The following is a 16,373-nucleotide window of genomic DNA, read 5'->3' as shown; positions in this document are numbered from 1 at the left end:
CCAACTTGAAACTTTGTCCTTCCTCCAGGGAATTTCTGATTTCTAGTAAACAGATTTTATCCACCCATCAGGCATTCCCTATACAGGCCAGACAAACTTTATGGTTGCTGAAAGTTTGTTTAAACCTCACAGACTTCTGCTTTTCATATTACGAATGGTGGATTTCTTCCTAAGGATGAGGGGAGAGTCAGAAGTAAATACATCTAGGGAAGGGGCTGGAGACATGGCTCAAGTGGTAGAGCACCTGCTTAGGAGGCAAAGGGCCCCAAGTTATACCCCCAGTACCACTATAATAGAAAAAAACACACACATCAAACCGTACTTTTAAAACTGTTTCCGAAGGTAACAAATGACTGAGCAGATGTTCTGAACACTCAAAAAAGCGTAAATTCTGCAATGAAGTCTACATGGCAAAACCAGTTCCAAGTCTTCACTAAATTTCTACTTATTCTAAGTATCCTAGATAGAAAAATAATCTGCTTGTGAAATTTATTAATGTGTATGTGCAGAAAACAAATGCTCTGTCACCAAGCCCAACACAAAAATGTACAAGACATCTCAAAAACAATCAAATTACAGCTGAAACACACAAGAAACACCATGCTCAGTATTTTCCAAACTTAAACTGGCAGCAAATTTGTTATGCCATAAAAACATACAGATAACAATGAAACAAAGACCTTCATCAGCTCTTCAAGGCGGCTGCTCTTTTTGGAAGCGAAGAGAGAGGGGTGCAGATAACTCCCATCTTCCTCATCATCCTCATCCTCATTGTCAGAGTTTGGACCTGACTCTGAAATAAAAATATGTACCATTAAAATCATACTAAAAATTTTGGTAGTGAAAAAAGAATATATGCTGCAAAAACCCCAGAAACAGACAAGGGCAGGCTACTGCATCATGTTATTATTTCTTAACCAAGAAATCTGTCCACAAAACCTGTGGATAATATTACTTATTCCTTGAAGTTGTTCAGAAAAAAGACCAAGAGGAAATGAAGTGTGACCCTCAACCACTTCACAGACTCCCTTTCGGGAGTCCCTAGCCTAGAGGCACTAAAATAGGCATCTGGGTGCCGGTGGAGCATGCAGAGAATCCTAGCTGCTCAGGAGGCTGCAATCTGAGGATCAGGGTTTGAAGCTAGCCCGGGGAAGGAGGGGTGGGTGTGGAGGATCTGTGAGACTCCATCTCCAAAATAGTCAGCAAAAAAACTGGGATAGAGGAATGACTCAAATGGCAGAAAATTAGCTTAGCGAACTAAGCTAGCCGCGCAAGTGCGTCCGAGTTGAAACCAGGAAAAAACTTAAAGGGCAAAAACCTTACATACTCATATAAAGTAATATTAACCCGAGGGGACAGATACCCTATAGGGAAGCTGGAGAAAATAAAACCAGCATTAAGATTTATACAAATGGGCTGGGCACAGCTCGGTGGTAGAGTGCTTGCTTAGCATGTCAGACCCTGGATTCTATCCCTAGCACTGGTGTATGTGTATGAATGTACACAACTGAAGTGAAACATCTGACTTCAGCTGAAGAGAACAAGATTCAAGGTAACATACACACAGAAAGAGGCTTGACCAAGTACAACGAACCATTTTCATTTCTGTGGACATGTATAATTTAACTTTATGGCCCCTTAACAATGATGCAAGCACACACACTTGTAGAATACTCTGCCAAAGAATAACACTCCCTGCTTTCTTTATTAAATGTTAAGCAGCCGAAACGAGAGGGAAAATGCCCAGCCTAGCTAATTATGTTAGGATGGCATCGATATTTAATTATATTTCACCCATCTGTGAAATATTAACTGAGAATTCAATATGGTACACCAGCAGGGTTAATTATCAAGCCTTGTCACAGGATTTCACAAACACTGAGAATTCTAATCTAGATTTCAATTCTCTATCTCTGAAAAGGAAGTTTTTCATATTTTCCCATACTCCCCTCACCCGGCCCCTGGCCCAAAGTCTGAACGGGATAGAACAGGTTCGTGTACTTTTTTTCTCTTCGTTCTTGTTTTCTGCCAGCACTGTGTACCGTCCTTCTTTCATAGCTTTCTGGATGAATTTGTAGTATGGGTTGAGGTAGTGGTCGAAGCGTAGGAAGTCGAACTGCGAGTTTCGTGCCTGCTTGGCCTTCAGCATTATTTCAAACTGCGCCCCCTGTTTGCACACAAAGCTGGCTGTGCGCTCGATGATGGCGTGCATCCTGGCTGTTGGTGGCTACGAGAGAACACACAGGTGTGTGGTCAGTTTGTCTTCTTTCCCGCTGGTCACATGACTTACTTGAAAGTCAGAAACAGTCCTGGTTTTATGGTCCATTTTAAGACATAAATGACATTTCTGCTAAGGAGCCCAGTTTAGTACTATCCTTGCAGTATATCATCCTGTCCAGATCTATCTAGTACTATATCCCTGTAGTACATCATGCTGACGAAGACTAGTACCATCCCTGTAGTACATCATCCCGTCCAGGTCTAGTACTGTCCTGTAGAACACCATCCTGTCCAGGTCTAGTACTGTCCTGTAGTACATCATCCTGTCCAGGCCTAGTACTGTCCTGTAGAACACCATCCTGTCCAGGCCTAGTACTGTCCTGTAGAGCACCATCCTGTCCAGGTCTAGTACTGTCCTGTAGTACACCATCCTGTCCAGGCCTAGTACTGTCCTGTAGAACACCATCCTGTCCAGGTCTAGTACTGTCCTGTAGAACACCATCCTGTCCAGGCCTAGTACTGTCCTGTAGTACATCATCCCGTCCAGGTCTAGTACTGTCCTGTAGAACACCATCCTGTCCAGGTCTAGTACTGTCCTGTAGTACACCATCCTGTCCAGGTCTAGTACTGTCCTGTAGTACATCATCCTGTCCAGGCCTAGTACTGTCCTGTAGTACATCATCCTGTCCAGGCCTAGTACCATCCCTGTAGAACACCATCCTGTCCAGGTCTAGTACTGTCCTGTAGAACACCATCCTGTCCAGGTCTAGTACTGTCCTGTAGAACACCATCCTGTCCAGGCCTAGTACTGTCCTGTAGTACATCATCCTGTCCAGGCCTAGTACCATCCCTGTAGAACACCATCCTGTCCAGGTCTAGTACTGTCCTGTAGAACACCATCCTGTCCAGGTCTAGTACTGTCCTGTAGAACACCATCCTGTCCAGGTCTAGTACTGTCCTGTAGTATACCATCCTGTCCAGGTCTAGTACCATCCCTGTAGTACATCATCCTGTCCAGGCCTAGTACTGTTCTGTAGTACATCATCCTGTCCAGGCCTAGTACTGTCCTGTAGTACATCATCCTGTCCAGGTCTAGTACTGTCCTGTAGAACACCATCCTGTCCAGGTCTAGTACCATCCCTGTAGAACACCATCCTGTCCAGGTCTAGTACCATCCCTGTAGAACACCAGCCTGCCCAGGTCTAGAACCATCCCTGTAGAACACCAGCCTGCCCAGGTCTAGTTCTAGAACTCTCCTGTAGTACACCATCCTGTCCAGGCCTCACGTCCACGAGGGCAGGCACTGCATCTTAAAGAGTGCGGAGAAGCTGGCCTTTCAGTGCATGGAGTTCGCATCTTCCTACTAACTCAGACACAAGAATGGACTTCAGTGGGTTCCTGAAGTTTATAAACACATATGTATTTTTCTATGGGTAGAGTATATTTCAACACTTCTCCAAAACATGGAAGGCTCCCTTCCACTAAACAGCACTTTGAACATCCAAACAAGTCCAGGAGCTCACTCCTCCTCCTCAGCACTCACCCCCTTCCTTGTGTCTGCTTCCTATAAAACACAGTTTAGGGCTCCATCTCACTGCCAGTCCTGGTTAAAACCGTGTGCTAAACCAAAGGCAGTCCAGGTGTGGCCTGGCCGGAGCAGGTGGGAAGGCACTACAGGTAGTGAGGCTTCTGACTACAGCCACAAACCCGTGCTTCTTCCTTTTACTTTGGCTCCAGAGCTATTTCCACCACATCATGTGGTCACAAACAGAACCTGTTAGGCCAAAACTACAAGCCACATGTCTGAAAATACTTTTAGTAACAACAAAGAGAGTAATACTAGGAAATTATATGGGAATGAAACTGAAAATTGCTCTCATTAAAAATGGGCAGTTAAACACTGAAGATGCTTATTGTAATTTCAGTGTCTCATCCTGAAATTACAAATGGCTTAATTCTCAAACTTAATTTCTGAATAAATAATGTCCTTCACACTGAAATGGGTAAACATGTACTATTAAACGTATTTAGACTCCCAAACAAATTAAGTTCTATGTTAAAGGCCCACTGAGTCCTGAAATATGGACCCTGATGTAGAATTTCATTGGCTTTGGCTACATAGATGGTTCATTTCTAAGCAGCACATTCCATAAACACATCAATGATTAACAATTAATTCAGAATAATTACACTCAAGGGAAAACACAATCCCACACAGTGCATGCTTTTTGTGAACCAATCAACTTTTAGGTCTTAAAGGCCTTAAGAGTAGGCCTATTAATCATCTAATATGACTACAATCGTTATAATGCCACATGTAGGTAATTTTACAAAGAAACGACTGCACAAAAGCAAAGCATCTATGAATACGTTCCAAGATCTGCTACCAGGAAACGTGAGATTAAAGTATCTGGCTTGATGGAAGTTGAGACATGGCTTACATGAGAAAGCACCAGCTACGAGCAAAAAAACCCAGCATGAGCTCAAGGCCTGGAGTTCAAGTTCTAGTACCAGCACAGGGGAAAAAAAATCCGGCTTGGAAAAAGCCATTCTTTGTTATGCAGATCTTAGACAATTTCTCTTCATTTAATGACATGAATATCCCTATTATACAATGACATTTTAAGACGCAGTTTGGAAGTATGGGGGTGCAGCTCAGTGGCAGAATGCACGCACACACAAGACTGCAGCACAGTGGCAGAATGCACACACACACACAGGAGACCGCAGCTCAGTTACAGAGCACACACATGCACACACACACACACACACACACACACACACACACACACACGAGAGACCCTGGGTTAGGAAGTGTGGGGTGCAGCTCAGTGACAGAATATACGTACACACACACTAGACCGCAGCTCAGTGACAGAATGCACACACACACACACAAGACTGTAGCTCAGTGGCAGAATGCACACACACACACACACACACACACACACACACACACACACACACACACACACACACACACACACACACACACACACGACCCAGCACCCAAACCAAACCAAACCAAGTCAGTCCACAGGTAAGCATGCCCAAGTTATTATAAAGACTGTCTGGTAAATGTCTTTCTAGTCTAATCCCACGCAGAAGCCCTGTGAGCTAAGGGAAGTCTATTAAGCCAAGTACCACTATCTCCTCACACCTGCAAACTCCATCACCATGGCTTCAAGCTCAAGGAAGAGCACTAGACAAAAGGAGAGCTCTGGGAAGCTCTGGACTCACATCTAGCAGGGTGAACAAGGAACGAGAGGGGAAGATGAGAAATGAGGAAGAAGCCCCAGGGCAGTCTACGGGCCTCTGGTCCTCCAAAGGGGAGAGATGAACTAATTGCTTTTTTTCCGTAGGCCCAACAAGCACCAGATTCTGTCACAACTCAAGTGTGCAAGCGAAACTATAGACACATTAGCAGGAATACTAGGAAATTTTTTCCCACCTCTTCAGAACAGGAAAGGTCTTCCAAGTATTATGCTTACAACTCTGCAGCCTCAAGGGGAATGGCATACACAGTAAAATGACAAAGCTCTTAGAAAGGCTTTTGCAAGACCAAAGTAGCCAAAGGCTCCCCCATCAGACATGAGTCCTGACACCACAAGAAAGGACACCTCTGCAAGAGGGCAGCGCATATTAGCTTCTTTTCTTTTCTGTCCACACAGGGCAACAGCCTGAAAGCCAGAGTGCAAGCAAACTTGGACAACGCTCAGCAACACTGAACCAGAGGGTCTCAGCGCTCCAGTCAGTCGCTGGCTAGGACGCGGACCTGACCCTACAGGCCCGACGGCAGCTCAGAGCTCAGTGTGCTCTCCTCTGGAAGGCAGGTAATTATGGAACCCATCTGTCATAATTGCTAAATATCAACGGAAAGATGAGCACAGAGTGGCCGTACAATGCCTGGGAGAGAGGGTGTATGCTTAGTGAGAGCTTCCGGAGCCTTTACTTTATTTGAAGTCTGAAATGTGAACTAACAGCAGTTCCTAAGGAGCCGCAGTTCTCTCCTTTCTTCCGTATTCTAAGGTTGGTGCCCCAGGGGCTTGTGCTCTGGGAGGCAAGTGAAACAGCACTAGACAAACAGGGGTCCAAGTTACCACGGGCACCTGGCAGATACTGCTCACCTCTGCCACTTGAGTGAGTAGTACTAACTGCTTGCAAGTACCAGATGGCTCCAGCATGGCACACCCACCCAGGTGGAACAGGGGAGTTGGCTTTGTGTGGGGAACTCAGGACTGGCCACAGAAGGGCTCTGAGACCCTGGGAAATGGGTAGCCAACTGCACGTACATGTCAGACACATGACATGCTTAGAGGAAGAATAGGTCTCTACTTCCCATGGAAGAGAAACATATGATCATGGAGACGATGAATCAATAATAAGAGGCATCTGATCACCTGACAATGCCTGAACCTAGAGGCTCAATAGACTGCTGGAGAAGCTGTGTGGGGTCTGTCGTGGTGGTACAAGGAGGGCCCCAACCCAAAGCCAGATTAAACCAAGGGCTCCTTACAGTGTCTGCCTAACTAACCGCAGGAGCGGGCCCTCTCCACTGCAGCGGTACCAGCCCGTGTGGCCAGTTCAGCCATTCTATGTCCCCTTAAAAATACTCAACATTGGTGACTTGAGACAACAGGATGTGATTTATATGATGCATTTCTGACACTGCCAGGAAGGAAATGGAAGAGGCAAGCCAGACTCACCGAATTCTCAAGTAGGCTTCCCCATTTGCCTCTTTACTCAAGGATACCTCCAAAACCGCCAGTGGAAGGAATGGACACCTAGGCCTGTGCTCTCCACTGTGTGACAGGTATTTTTACCTCAGGCATACTGTTTATTAAACAATTTATACTTTGGCTGAAGATAACCATTAAATGCTGTAATAGGAATTATACCAACAAAATTCTATTGTACCTTTCCATTTATATTTGCACAGAAATTAAACTCTGTGAAGCTTTGGCATGAAATACAATGAAGCAGGTACAATATTTAAGGCTTCATTTCAACGGGTCAGAACACACAAGAAGACCATGTACGATAATACACGGAACAGATATCGATATAAGGCTCATTGATCTCCAGATAATATTTTTTTGTTGGTTGTGGGTCTTAAACTCTGGGCCTGGGCGCTGTCCCTAAGCTCTTCAGCTCAAGGCTAGCACTCTACCACTTGAGCCACAGCACCACTTCCAGCTTTCTGGTGGTTAACTGGAGATAAGAGTCTCATGGATGTTCCTGCCCAGGCTGGCTTTGAACTGATGTCAGCCTCCTGAGTTCCTAGGATTGCAGGTGTGAGCCACCAGCACCTGGCTCCAGATAATATTTGAAGCTTTAACCACAGAAAATGACCAAAAGTTGGAACTAAAGAATCAAACATAGGTAGTAATTACAAAAACCCAAAGAGTTAAGTATATTTGTTTTAAAAAAAGAAACAGAGAAAGAAGCTGGTTTAAGGGCATGAGTCTGCCGCCCCCAGGGATGCCGGAGGGCTGTGGCACAGGCCAGCAAATGTAAATGAGACCCTAACTTGAAAACGGCCACAGTAAAGGGAGCTGGAGGTTTAGCTCAAGTGGTACAATACTTGCCTTTCAAGTGCAAGGCACTGAGGTCAATCCCAGGGGGTGAGAATATGTAAATGAGTAAAGTGAGGAAGGATTGAAAGGGCTATTTTTGGTATCTCTCATCACATACTGCAGGGAAGGAAAAAAGGCTGAACCCAGGGTGGCAGTGGGCAGCAGAGGGAGGGTCAGACCCTGGGTCTGTGAAGTGCTGTCTACCCAGTGACTGGTACGATGGATATCAACACGCACTTGAAACGTTTCCACTGACAGCACTTGCAACCCAGGTACAACAAACTCAAAGAAAAAACCCTTTGCTGCTGAGCACAAGCACTTGACATCCATATCCATGTGTACCCCTGCAACGCCCACATGTGAACACCCCTTGAAAATACAAAATACACCAAAAGCAGCTTGGCACACAACCTAGAATACAGAATTCCCACAATAAATACTCCGAAAAACAAAGAAAAAGCTCAGCATTGGCTTTAACACCGACTGCAATTTAACAAGACGAAACTGAAGAAATCAGGGCTGAACTGGAGACTCAGTCCCGAGGGTAACCAGCTGCAAAGCAGCCTAACCAAGAACTCCCACGTTGGCTTTTCTCACGGGCAGAAGAGCGGACTAGACATGTACAGGGACAAATCATGACAGAAAAACTGCCCAAAAAATGTTAGGCAAAGATATAGCATCTCCCCCCAAAAATCATACCAGAGAGAAACAAGGCACATGGGTCATGAGCAAAGCTGCCTCGAGCATGGCCGTTTTCATGTCTACATGTGGATGACAATACATGCACCTGATTCTGACATGGTGGTTCATGCTGGGCAAGTCACGTGCCCTCCAGACCACCCCCAAACAGGCCCAATGTGTTAGTTATTTTGCTATATTTCTTTTCTTTTCTTTTTCCCGGTTGGTTCTGGGGCTTACACTCAGGGCCTGGGCACTGTCCCTGAGCCTCTTTGTGCTCAAGGCTAGTGCTCTACCCTCGAGTCACAGCACCACTTACAGCTTTTTCTGAGTAGTTTATTGGGCTTTCCTGCCCGGGCTGGCTTTGAACCGCAATCCTCAGAGCTCAGCCTCCTGAGTAGCTGGGATGACAGGCGTGAGCCACGGCGCCCGGCTTATTCCATCATCCTTAAAGCATGTGAAATGTGATGCTTCCCCCAGCTATCTCTACAGCGTGGAGTGCCTGGACAGCAGCTGGATGAACACAGTCCTCTTGCACGTGCAGCACCCAAGGTGAAGACAGAGCAACGCCGACAGAGCATTGAGAAGAAATACACATACCAGTTCCACGTCAGACGGGACATTCAATCCTAAAGGGGCAATGAAAGGTTCTTCGTTTTCTTCCAAATTTTCAGCCTCAGACTTTTCTGTTAAAGCAAACAAATAAAACTTCTGAGCAATGTTCACCAACACAACTTCCTGCTCTACCTCCCTATGTCTAATACTCATTTCACCCTCCCAGAGACAAGGGCAGCATGGCAGAAGTCTGAGCTCCAGTCCTGCTGTTCCCAGCTGTAGAGTCTGGGCATGTATCTGTGATCCTGGCACCTCTGCAGTTTCTGTGTCTCCCTCAATGCAGTGCTAGCTCTACGGTACATATATGCCAACAAGGTGCAAGTGAGAAAGCCCGCCCCCACGGAGATCACCATCAGAGCAGGATGCTCGACACTGACACGGCCATCAGAGCAGGGTGCTCGACACTTAGCCAGGACATGGATGTTCTGCTTTTCCCTCTGTTGCTTTTACTTCTGCATTTAACTAACTGGCTTTTCAAGACCTCCTTCCAGTAGGTATCACTGTGTGTCTATGTGTGTATGTAGGCGCACACACGTGCATGTACACGGGCCTGTGTGTGTGAGCATGTGCCAGTCCTGGGGCCTGAATTCAGGGTAGGTCTGGGCACTGTCCCTGAACTTTTATGCTCAAGGCTAGCGCTCTACTACTTGAGCTATATGGCTTTTTGGTGATAATTGGGGACAAAGATCTCATGGCTTTCCCTGCATAGGCTGGCTTAAAACTACAATCATCAGATCTCATTTCCTAAAGATAGAGGATTACAGATGTGATCCTGGTGGTATAATCAATTTTAATAATCAAATTGTAAAACACTTGAGCATTTAAAAAAAATGTCAAGATATCGCATAAGCAACATTATCACTGTTTTTTTCTTTCTTTTTTCATAAACAATCAGATGTATTTTTCCATTTCTGTTCATTCATTACAGCCACTGAACAACATTTGTCTGTGTGCTACACAAGTTGATTACAATGCCAGTATGGTATAGGAAAATGTACCTTAGCCTACTAGCCAATATATACAGGGAGTTCAAGAAATTAACCTCTCCCAAACCTAATAAATCAATCACTAAATGGTTGAGGGAAGACTTCTCAGAAGAGGAGGTAAGAATGGCAAACACACGAGGAAATGCTCATCCTGGCTGGCCATAAAGGAAATGCAAATCAAAACAATTCTGAGATTCCATCTCACCGCAGCTCGATTGGCCAACATTGTGAATTCGGATAACAAATGTTGGTGGGGGTGTGAGGAAGAAGGAACCCTACTGCATTGCTGGTGGGAATGTAAACTAGCACAACCACGCTGGAGGTTCCACGTATGGAGGTTCCTCAAAACACTAAACACAGACCTTCCCTACAACCAGCCATACCACTCCTGGGCATCTACCCTGAGCATCATGAGCCGGGATATGATAAAGACACCCGCACATTCGTGTTCACTGCCCCACTATTCACAATAGTGATCCTGTGATCCTTGTATCTCAGACTCCTGAGTAGCTAGGTTTACAGGTGTGAGCCACCTGGCACCCAGCTTCTATCTATTCTTACAGAAAAACAGGCTTAGTAGCACAGAATAAAAACCTGCCATTGCGATACACACTTAACGCAAACTAAATTCAAACAGCCCTTTCTTGTTGAACAAAAAAGTATACACGATGGTGGAAAGTTATAGAATATAAAAGACAAGACCAACTGAAAACAGTGTGCTGCCAGAAGGGAGAGGGAAGTCAGGTACTGATGGGCAAAACCAGGCCACGAAGGCCTTGCTGACTAGAGTAACGGATTTAATTAAGAAATATCAAGAATACTGTGAGCCTGAGAATCAAGGAATACACAGATATGATGCTGGGTCAGAAAACCATTAGTGCAAGTTAAAATAGTTACACACAAAAAGCCCAATTTTTGTAAAAACTTAGCATGGGCCAGGCACCAGTGGCTCATGCCTATAATTCTACCCACTCAGAAGGGGGAGATCTGAGGATTGTATGTAATTTGAAGCCAGCTCAGACAGAAAAGTTTGTGAGACTCTTATCGCTAATTAACCAGCAAAAAGTTCAAGTGACTGAAAAAAGCTAAGGGGCATCACGTAGGCCTGAGTTCACCCAGTCCCTGAGCTGAAGTCCCAATGACCACAATCATACATACACTTACACATACACAAGAAAAAGATACAGGGAAAGTTTTGAGAGCATGATTTTTATAAAGAAAGTAACCAAATTTGCTAAAGAGAACTTTGTGAAGAGGAAGTATACTTGAAGAGAAACAGTTATACTAATAGTCTTGAAAATCAGAACTGTAACTATTCATTATCACTTCGCTGATAATTATACCTAGGCAGCAATCCAACATCTAGAACAGAGCAGACAAACTGAAATGCTAGACAGAGATACGGTCAGCTCTGGGACACTCAACCCTGCTGCCAAGGCAGACCTGCAGCAGACAGCATGAAGCAGCACATTTATTCACCAATAAAACTATCTATGAAACTGCACTTGTGGTTAAGGGTTGCTCACCTAACCCAGACTACTAGGACAGGGTAATTTATTCTGGAATGCCAGGCACAGGTGTCTCACGCCTATAATCCTAGCTACTCAGGGGGCTGAGCTCTGAGGATCACAGTTCAAAGCCAGTCCAGGCAGGAAAGTCCATGAGACTCTTTCACAGGTTTAAAACAGCCCAGGCAGGGAAGTCCATGAAATTCTTTTTTTTTTTGTCGGTCGTGGGGCTTGAACTCTGGGCCTTGGTGCTGTCCCTCAGCTCTTCAGCTCAAGGCGAGCGCTCTACCATTTGAGCTACAGCGCCACTTCCGGTTTTCTAGTGGTTTATTGGAGATAGGAGTCTCACGGTCTTTACTGCCTGGGCTGGCTTTGAACCGCGATCCTCAGATCTCAGCCTCCTGAGTAGCTAGGATTACAGGCATGAGCCACCAGCGCCTGGCAAGTCCATGAAATTCTTATCAAGAACAACTAAAAATCCAGAAGTGGAGCTATGGTTCAGGTGTCAGTGCTAGACTTGAGCAAAAAAGCTCAAGACAATGCTCAGAACCTGAATTCAAGCCCTGAGTTCAAGCGCAAGAAACAGCATAACAATTAAAAAAAAAAAAAAAAAAGTCCATGCAGAAAGTTTTATGTTCCTTAATGAACTTTGAAAGTCTACTAGGAAAGTCTACAGGCTCACAAAGCAGACTGCCTAGGACTCTTTTGCTTGCCCAACATGCTGCTCTGTTGCCACACAACTCTTGAGGGGGAAGGGTCTAGCCACGGGCAGGAAGGACCCTTGTACAACTGGCAGGACTAAGGGTCACAGGGTTCCCCAGTCTTAAGTCCACAGGGTGTGAATGACTTCTCCACAGGGTGTGAGAACTTCTCAAGTTCTCTTTGTCAAATGGAACATGTACACATAAGTGACCCCTCTTAAGTGTCCCAGGCTCCCATCACCGCTACTGACAAGTGATCAAAGCAGGGAGGCTAAGACAATGGGGTTCTCTTTGTAGTAAATGAGCTTCAACTTTAGGCAGCACTCTTTAAAAAATTAAAGCTTTCAGAGTTAGCGCAGGAAAGCACGAACACAAAATCACTAAGAAAGAGGAATAATTAAAAAAAAAGAAACAACCCTACTTGAATCCAGTATAGAAAAAGTCTGAATCCATTTTTCACCTCCATGAACAATTTACTTTTTAGTTTCTCGCTTTATTTCACCAAAGGAAGGTATCCTACTATAATCGTGATGATGTCAACAGCCAGCGCACCTCTCAGTTTGGAAGGTTCCTCCTCCTCGGTCGGCTCAGATGGGTCATAGTAGTCACTGCCATACGTAAAACCCACAGCACTGTAATTCCCGTCCTCGGCTAGCGCCTCACTCAATCGCTTGTATTCTTCCTCTTTGAATAAAAATGAGAACTTTATTAATAAAACTAGAAGTTTACCATTTCTAAAGTTGTAGCTAACAACAAAAGTATACGACACTTTTTTCAAATTCTTTTCAAGGTGAAAATGTTTCTGAAAACGCATACTTTTTAGCTATCAAAATGTATTTCTGCCAGTACACATTTACCACAAATAGAAGAATACATGTCTCTTAAGGAAAATTTCTTCCTGCTGAGAAAACTTTGGGATTAAGAACTGCATTAAAGATTGATTGTTAAGGCAAAGACAAGAACATCAATTTAATTCATACAATACTGTTAAAGAAGAACAGTTAAAGAGATTGGTTTTTTGTTTTTTGTTTTGTTTTGTTTTTTTTTTTTCAAATCCCAGTCTGCCCTCAAAAGCTGGGAAAATTCTTTGTGGCTCTACATATAAACTATCCTGAGGTCCTCTCAGAACGCAAAGACTCGTTTTTCCAATCCACTGGGTACTGTCAAGATAATATCAGAAAGAGTGAGTAAAATGAATGGGAGCAAATTTTTAAATACTTAAAAATTTAAAAGTTGTGGCAGAAGTAAGTCTTTCTTGAGCAGTACCTTGCCTGGCCTCCTCCTCAAGCAAGTCCGTATGCAAGGCTAAATACCTCTCTTCATCACACAGCGCCTCTACTCGCGCCTCCTCTTCAGAGAGTTGGTAGTCTCGGTTCCAGGTGGCATACTCAGCATCATACGCAGAGAGGTCATGCAGGTGACCACGCCCATCATATCTGTAATGTGAACGCGCAGGTCAGCAGACAGAAGTCACTGTCTGGGCTGATTGTGTGTGACACTCTACGTACATACTTACCAATTAAAATAATAAAATACAAGTATTAAAGCAAACGTAAGGCTTTTCAGATTTATATTTAACGTGGCTAGTCATATCTCACCTACTTTTAAACTCAAATTAACTTAACAAAGTCTATACTCCTTTCTACAGCACAGTAAAATTTAATTAAAGGAAGATATTCCTTTAAAACATAAATGACATCCACCTCTCTAGCAGTTCTTACCGTGTATGATTTGGTCAACCATTCAATGCCACTTGCAAAAAAAATAATTTTTTTTTTTTTCTGAAAAGTTAACTATCATAGCTTACATTCACACAAACCGAATACATAAATACCTATCCGTAAGAACCAAACGGTCGAAATTTCCTCGCTTCTTTCTGCTAGTCCCGAACTCTCAGGAGAGATCTTCATCAAAGAAACTTGCGTCCATTGGAGATAAAATCTTGGCTAGGCTGGCCCCCTAGCCACTTGGCTGAGGAAATAAGTGCTGGGTTATGTGGTAGAGAGACACACATACATAGGAACAGTGACATATACATGCAGTTTAAGGAGGTTCACTAGGAAACAGGGCAAAACCAGTAGAGGAGGCAGTACAGCATTTCCTTCTAAACTTCCTGTCCCAGGAAATAGCATAAATGAAGACATATCTCACATGGACCAATAGTTACTATTTGGGGAATTAGGAAAGCACTTGCTGTCATGCTTATAACACAAAGATTCGGTGATGGTGCTGTCAAAGTACAGCTATCTGAGAATAAATGAGTGAGCTAGTAGACTTTAGACAAAACACTCAGATTTGAGGTTGCAATAACGATGCAACCTCAGACAAAAGTCTGCCTCACATACTAAAGTCGAATTTTGCAACAGAGACCAAATTGATAGGGGAAAAAAGTCCAAAAGTTCCAGGGAACTTCAGGCATTGCACTCATTAATTTTTGAAGTCAGTTTTGCTTTGATGTAAACCTCCTTAACTTACAAATGTAGATTATATTTAAAAACCGTACAGGCGGTACAAGTGTAGCGTTTGCTCCCCACCAGCTCTGGGAGGCCTAACTCAAGCCACGTACAGAATGATACAGAGAGCGCGGAGAGCTGGGCGTCAGTGCTCCCCAAACTTTAATTTGAATACATGTCAGGAGTAACACTTTGGAAAGCAGGCCTGGTAACTCAGGCCACAACGTCACTGGCTAGACAGCGGTTCAAGGCCCGGCACGCCTGGGCAGAGAGCGCACCCCATCTGCAGCAGCCCCCTCACAAAGTCCTTGCTTCCTAGCTCTAGCTCCACAGGGGACTGTCAGGGATGGCAAAAGGCCTCCCGGTCAGCGTGAGTCCATCCTGGCCCAGCTCAGAGGTCCTCCCTACAGTCGCGTTCCAAGGCTTTGCAGACGCAGTCTTGGGCCTCTCCAACGGTGGGCTTCCTTCACCTTGGAGCTTAGTGGCAGGAGGTCGGTGCAGTTAGCTTTGCAGTCCGGCTCGGAGGCCGAAAGGGATTCCCAGACCCGGGGAGGAGGGCGGGGAGCCACCCTACACCCTGCGGCGCCCCCCGAGTCCGCGCCCGGGCCGGCCCGCCGCGCCCGCGCCCCGGGACGGCCCCTCGGCGGGCCCGGGTCCGCGCGGAGGGCCTCGGCCGCGCTGTCCGGCTTCTGCCCGGCGGCGGGGCCGGCCCGGGGCGCGGCCGGCTCGCGGGGTCCGAAAGCGGCGTTCCGGAGGCCGCGCGCGCTCCCGGCTCCCGGCTCCCGGCCGCCCGCGGGCGGGGCGCGCGGCCCCGGCGGCTTCCTCCGGCGGCAGGCGCGGCGCCAGCTCCGGCCGCGGCCGCGGGGCGGGTCTCACCGTCCCCCCTCCCGCCGGGGCGGGAGGCCCCCGGGCCCCCGGGCCCCTTCGGCCCCCGGCATCGAGTCAACGTCAGGCGGAGCGAGCGGGCGAGGGAGGGGAGGGTCGGCGGGGGGGGAGGCACCGACCTGTCGATGAGGATCTTGGGGTCCCCCATCCAGGGGATGAGGTGCTGTCCCTGCTCCTGGGCCAGGGCCCGCTCGTCGTCCCGGAACAGCTTGCAGGCGTAGCCGAAGACCAGCAGCTCCACCCGGCCGCCCGCCCCGCCGGCGCCGCCGGGCCCGGCCTCCTCCTTCGCGCCGCCTTTTCTCTCGGGCTTGGCGCGGCCCGCGCCCGCGCCGTACATGGCGGCGGCCCCGGCGTCCGGGCAGGTCCTCCGCTGCGCCGCGCGACGTCCCGAAGCCTCCCGGGCCTGGCCCCTCAGTCCCAGACGCCGCGTCCCGGCCGCAGCCTCGACACGGCCGCCATGGCGGGCCACAAAATGGGGGCGGCGCGACTTCCGCCAGGGCGGCCTCACTTCCGGCGGCCGCGGCGGCAGATTCGCCGCGCGTCGGGGCCGTTCGGGCCGGTGCGAGAGGCCGCAGGCCCCCGCCCGCGGCCGCGCGCGTCCCGGCGGACGGACGGACGGACGGACGGGCGGGCGGGCACGCGGCCTGGTCGGCAGGGCTGCGGGTTTCGGGGCCGCCGAGAACGTGGCGAAAGTGCGGCGCGCGCGGGCGCGAAGGGGGCGGGGGGCCGCGGGAGGCCGCGCCGCGGACCC

At 47.1% G+C, this 16,373-nt stretch overlaps 1 protein-coding gene across 4 annotated transcripts in view; it reads right to left on the bottom strand.

Moving 5' to 3' along the window:
• Positions 1-16,102, bottom strand: part of LOC138819928 (splicing factor, suppressor of white-apricot homolog) — a 55,371-nt gene extending 39,269 nt beyond the window's left edge. For 2 of the 4 annotated variants that reach the window (XM_070011534.1, XM_070011535.1), the window contains exons 1-6: positions 15,742-16,102; positions 13,551-13,720; positions 12,837-12,968; positions 9,075-9,160; positions 2,002-2,227; positions 681-793 (exon numbers count right to left, since the gene is read on the bottom strand). In XM_070011534.1, coding sequence (XP_069867635.1) covers positions 681-793; positions 2,002-2,227; positions 9,075-9,160; positions 12,837-12,968; positions 13,551-13,720; positions 15,742-15,959 — 945 coding nt within the window. In that variant the 5' untranslated portion in view covers positions 15,960-16,102. Of the gene's footprint in view, positions 1-680; positions 794-2,001; positions 2,228-9,074; positions 9,161-12,836; positions 12,969-13,550; positions 15,215-15,741 lie in introns of those variants that run through there. The other 2 variants (XM_070011537.1, XM_070011536.1) reach the window with 2 other exon arrangements.
• Positions 16,103-16,373: the final 271 nt, after the last annotated feature.

Source organism: Dipodomys merriami, unplaced genomic scaffold, assembly GCF_024711535.1.
Source record: "Dipodomys merriami isolate MVZ:Mamm:240054 unplaced genomic scaffold, mDipMer1.0.p SCAF_827, whole genome shotgun sequence".
NCBI classification, from domain to species: Eukaryota; Metazoa; Chordata; class Mammalia; order Rodentia; family Heteromyidae; genus Dipodomys; species Dipodomys merriami.
This window is presented reverse-complemented; position numbering and strand designations above follow the sequence as displayed.